We start from the raw sequence: 5,424 nt of genomic DNA, 5'->3' as shown, positions 1-5,424 counted from the left end.
TAAAGGAAATTACAGTGGCATGAGAGAGGAACTGGCCAAATTTGACTGGAAAGGGACACTAGCGGGAAGGACGGCAGAGCAGCAGTGGCTGGAGTTAATGCGAGAAGTGAGGAATGTGCAAGACAGATATGTTCCAAAAAAGAAGAAATTTTCGAATGGAAAAAGGATGCAACCGTGGCTGACAAGAGAAGTGAAAGCCAAAGTAAAAGCAAATGAGAAGGCATTCAAGGAAACAAAAATTAGTGGGAGGACAGAGGATTGGGATGTTTTTAAAAGCTTACAAAAGGAAACTAAGAAGGCCATTAAGAGGCAAAAGATGAACTATAAAAGGAAACTAGCAAATAATATCAAAGAAGATACTAAAAGCATTTTCAAGTATATAAAGAATGAAAACGGGTGAGAGTGGAGAAAGGACCGATAGAAAATGATGCTGGATAAATTGTCATGGGAGATAAGGAGATGGCTGAGGAACTGATGGAGAATTTTCATCAGTCAGAGAAATTAGGACAGAGAAAGTACTCAGGAAGCTGAATAGTCTAAGGGTAGATAAATCTCCTGGACCAGATGGAATGCACCCTTGTGTTTTGAAGGAAGAGGCTGTGGAGATCAGGGAGGCATTAGCAATGATCTTTCAAAAGTCAATAGACCCTGGCATGGTTCCGGAGGAGTGGAAGATTGCAAATGCCACTCTGGTATTTAAGAAAGGGGCAAGGAAGCAAAAAGTGAATTATAGACCTGTTAGCTTGAGAAATGGTTGGGAAGTTTCTGGAGTCAATTGATAAGAATGAGGTTACGGAGTACCTGGAGGCATATGACAAGATAGGCCAAAGTCAGCATGGTTTCCTTAAAGGAAAATCCTGCCTGACAAACCCATTGAAATTTTTTGCGGTAATTACAAGTAGGCTAGACAAGGGAGATGCAGTGGATGTTGTGTATTTGGATTTTCAGAAGGCCTTTGACAAGGTGCCGCACATGAGGCTGCTAAACAAGATAAGAGCCCATGGAATTACGGGAAAGTTACATACGTTGATAGAGCGTTGGCTGATAGGCAGGAAACAGAGAGTGGGAATAAAGGATCCCATTCTGGTTGTCTGCCAGCTACCAGTGGTGTTCCACAGGGGTCCGTGTTGGGGCCGCTTCTTTTTACGTTGCATATCAACGATTTGGATTATAGAATAGATAGCTTTGTGGCTAAGTTTGCTGATGATACAAAAATAGGTGGAGGGGCCGGTAGTGCTGAGGAAACAGAGAGTCTGCAGAGAGACTTGGATAGATTGGAAGAATGGTCAAAGAAGTGGCAAATGAAATACAATGTTGAAAAGTGTATGGTCATGCACTTTGGTAGAAGAAATAAATGGGCAGACTATTATTTAAATGGAGAGAGAATTCAAAGGTCTGAGATGCAATGGGACTTGGGACTGCTCGTGCAGGATACCCTTAAGGTTAACCTCCAGGTTGAGTCGGTGGTGCAGAAGGTGAATGCAATGTTGGCATTAATTTCTAGAGGAATGGAGTATAGGAGCACGGATGTGATGTTCAGGCTCTATAAGGTAAGACTTCACTTGGAATACTGTGTGCAGTTTTGGGCTCCTTATTTAAGAAAGGATGTTCTGACAATGGAGAGGGTTCAGAGAAGATTGACTAGAATGATTCCGGGAATGAGAGGGTTAAGATATGTGGAACATTTAATCGCTCTTGGACTGTACTCCGTGGAGTTTAGAAGAATGAGAGGGAACCTCACAGAAACATTTCGAATGATAAAAGGCATGGACAGAGTGGATGTGGCAAAGTTGTTTCCCATGGTGGGGGAGTCTAGTACGAGAGAGCATGACATAAGGATTGAAGGGCGACCGTTCAGAACGGAGATGCGAAGACATTTTTTTAGCCAGAGGGTGGTGAATCTGTGAATTTCTTGAGGCAGTGGAGACCAGATCATTGGGTGTATTTAAGGCAGAGATTGATAGGTATGTGAGTAGCCAGGGCATCAAAGGTCATGGTGAGAAGGTGGGGGAGTGGCACTAAATTGGAGAATGGATCAGCTCATGATAAAATGGCGGAGCAGATTCGAAGGGCCGAAGGGCCGGCTTCTGCTGCTTTGTCTTATGGTCTTATTTAAATGCACCAGTATACATAATAAGGATCTTATAGCACAGGTAGAATTAGGCAGGTACGACTTTGGTCGAAGGATTAAAGGCATTGACAATTCATAGACAAACAGGGCAAAATTCAAAAATCAGAGGTGCAAAGGGACATGGATGTCCTTGTGCAGGATTCCCTGAAGGTTAACTTGCAGTTTGTGTCAGTGGTAAGATTGGCCAACTCAATGTTTGCTTTCATTTCGAGAGGATTAGAGTACAAGAGCAAGGATGTAATGTTGAGGTTTTATAAGGCATTGTTCAGACCACACTTGGAGTATTGTGAGCAGTTTTGGGTCCCTTCTATCGGAAAACAAGTACTGGCATTGGAGGGGGTGCAGAAGATTTACAAGAATGATTCCGGGAATGAAAGAGTTAACATATGAGGAGTGTTTGATGGTTCTGGGCCTGTATGCACAGGAGTTTAGAAGAAAAGCTGATTTATTATCCCCCTCACCCCTATTCTCCTGCCTCCTCCCCGTAACTTTTGAGAATCTGACTGATCAAGAAGTTTACTTATTAACTTCTGCTTTAAAAATCAAACATGAGAAAATCTGCAAATGCTGGTAATCCAAGCTACACATGTCCTGATGAAGGGTCTCGCCAGATCTCTCTGACACCTGTTGGGAGAGAGTTGATGTTGGGAGGATGTGGGTGGGTTGAGAATGGTAAGCACAGCCTCCCACTACAGGGATGTCCATTTAGGAGAGATGAGGAGGAATTCCTTTATCCACAGGATAGTGAATCTGCCACAGGCAGCTGTGGAGGCCAAATAATTGAGTATATTTAAAGCAGAGTAACACACACAAATTGTTGGGGGAACAGCAGGCCGGGAAGTTTCTATGGAAAAGAGTAAACAGTCCACGGTTCAGACTGAAACACTTCATCAAGACCTGTGTTGCTTAAGGGTTCCTGCAAATTCATCCCCAGTCCTAATGAGGGGCTGCGGGGGATGGGGTTGTGGGAAAGAGGACAAAGTCATCCTCATCTGTCATCTTTGCCCCCTCCAGCTTCTCATTACGTCTACACACACAGTTCACCCACAGGCTTTCCACCCCTCCCCCTCCTGGTTCAATCTGCCATTCATCTCTCCCCTGTTTTCTGTGCTGTACTGCTCTATGTTCTCTGTTCCGTGTTTCGAAGAATGAGAGGAGAGTTCATGGAAACACAAAATTCTTTCAGGGGTCAATAGGCAGGAGTGAGGGAGGATGTTTCCCCTGTCTGAGGAGTCAAGCACCAGGGGTCTCTCTGCTCTCCGTCCAGCATAAAACCCCTGGGGGGACATTAGCTGTCCATCCGCTTTTGTCGGTCAAACCACGGGAAAAGTTCGTGTCGTCCACCCGACCGCGTATGAGGGCCAGGGGCCTTCCCCCGATCCCCGGGGCCGCGCTGTCCGAGTCCCCCCGATCCCCGGGGCCGCGATGTCCGAGTGTCCCCCCCGATCCCCTGGGCCGCGCTGCCCGAGTCTCCCCCCCCGATCCCCGGGACCACGCTGCCCGAGTCTCCCCCCGATCCCCGGGGCCGCGCTGTCCGAGTTTTCCGCCGATCCCCGGGGCCGCGCTGCCCGAGTCTCCCCCCGAACCCCGGGGCCGCGCTACCCGAGTCTCCCCTCGATCCCCGGGGCCGCACTGCCCGAGTCTCCCCCCGATCCCCGGGGCCGCGCTGCCCGAGTCCACCCGATTCCCGGGGCCGCGCTGTCCGAGTCTCCCCCCGATCCCCGGGGCCGCGCTACCCGAGTCTCCCCTCGATCCCCGGGACCGGGCTACCCGAGTCTCCCCTCGATCCCCGGGGCCGCGCTGCCGGAGTCCACCCGATCCCCGGGGCCGCGCTGTCCGAGTTTTCCCCCGATCCCCGGGGCCGCGCTGTCCGAGTTTTCCCCCGATCCCCGGGGCCGCGCTGCCCGAGTCTCCCCCCGATCCCCGGGGCCGCGCTACCCGAGTCTCCCCCCGATCCCCGGGACCGGGCTACCCGAGTTTTCCCCCGATCCCCGGGGCCGCGCTGTCCGAGTCTCCCCCCGATCCCCGGGGCCGCGCTACCCGAGTCTCCCCTCGATCCCCGGGGCCGCGCTACCCGAGTCTCCCCTCGATCCCCGGGGACGCGCTACCCGAGTCTCCCCTCGATCCCCGGGGCCGCACTGCCCGAGTCTCCCCCTATCCCCGGGGCCACGCTGTCCGAGTTCCCTCGATCCCCGGGGCCGCGATGTCCGAGTCCCACCGATCCCCGGGGCCGCGCTGTCCGAGTCTCCCCCCCGATCCCCGGGACCACGCTGCCCGAGTCTCCCCCCGATCCCCGGGGCCGCGCTGCCCGAATCTCCCCCGATTCCCGGGTCCGCGCTGCACGATCCCCGGGGACTCTCTAATTCTCAGCTTCTCCCCCCAGTCTCTGTCACCCTGGATGTGGAAACGGCGAATCCGTGGCTCGAGGTGTCTGAGGATCGGAAGAGTGTGAGACCGACCAGGACCTGGAGGAATCTCCCTGACACCGGGAAGAGATTCACAGACCAGCCTTGTGTGCTGGGATCGGAGGGATTCACATCGGGGAGACATTACTGGGAGATGGAGGTGACGGGGAATCGGGGCTGGTATCTGGGAGTCGCCGCAGAGTCTGTGAAGAGGAAGGGAGGGGTCAGTTTGAGTCCGGAGACCGGATTCTGGGTCATCGGGTGGGATGGTGAGGTGTTACATCGGGGTTGTGACGTGTACGGTGATCCCACCTCCCCCGAGTCCGTTCTCCCTGCCGGTCCCATCCCCGGGGGGGTGGGAGTTTATCTCAGTTACGAGTCTGGGACAGTTTCATTTTACAACGCGGAGACCAAGTCCCATCTCCACACCTTCACTGGGAATAAATTCACGGGGAAACTTTATCCTTTCTTCGCGACCTGGGATGAAAACCAATGGCTGAGAATCTGCTCCGGTTCCGCTCCGGGTCTGTAAACGGGTCGGGTCCCGGGACCGGCGTCAGGAGTAAAGTCCCTGTAAATATAAATGTGTGGAGAGTGCAGCTAAATACGTGGCTAAGGAGGTGGTGCAGGAGGGAGGGCTTCATGTTTCTGGACAATTGGGCTTTGTTCCCGGGAAGGTGGGGCCTGTTCCGACGGGACGGTTTCCCTCTGAACTGGAAGGGGACTAACATTCTTGCGGGTAGATTTGCCAGTGCTGCTTGGGGGGGGGGGGGGGGAGGGGGATATAACAAATGAGTTACTTGAAAAAAGAGAGAGGTGTATAGCAGGTAGAGGCAACAAAGAGCAAATGAGTTACTTGAAGAGTATAGAAAACGTAAGAAAATACTA

At 52.2% G+C, this 5,424-nt stretch overlaps 1 protein-coding gene across 1 annotated transcript; it reads left to right on the top strand.

The window, feature by feature from the left end:
• The first annotated feature begins 1,508 nt into the window (after window positions 1-1,508).
• LOC140722148 (E3 ubiquitin-protein ligase TRIM39-like) lies at window positions 1,509-5,224 on the top strand. The gene is given in 3 exon segments (XM_073036939.1): window positions 1,509-1,550; window positions 4,502-5,008; window positions 5,010-5,224. Coding segments are annotated over 3 exon segments (576 nt in total). The 3' UTR covers window positions 5,037-5,224.
• Window positions 5,225-5,424: the final 200 nt, after the last annotated feature.

This window comes from Hemitrygon akajei, unplaced genomic scaffold (assembly GCF_048418815.1).
Source record: "Hemitrygon akajei unplaced genomic scaffold, sHemAka1.3 Scf000070, whole genome shotgun sequence".
NCBI lineage: Eukaryota > Metazoa > Chordata > Chondrichthyes > Myliobatiformes > Dasyatidae > Hemitrygon > Hemitrygon akajei.
This window is presented reverse-complemented; position numbering and strand designations above follow the sequence as displayed.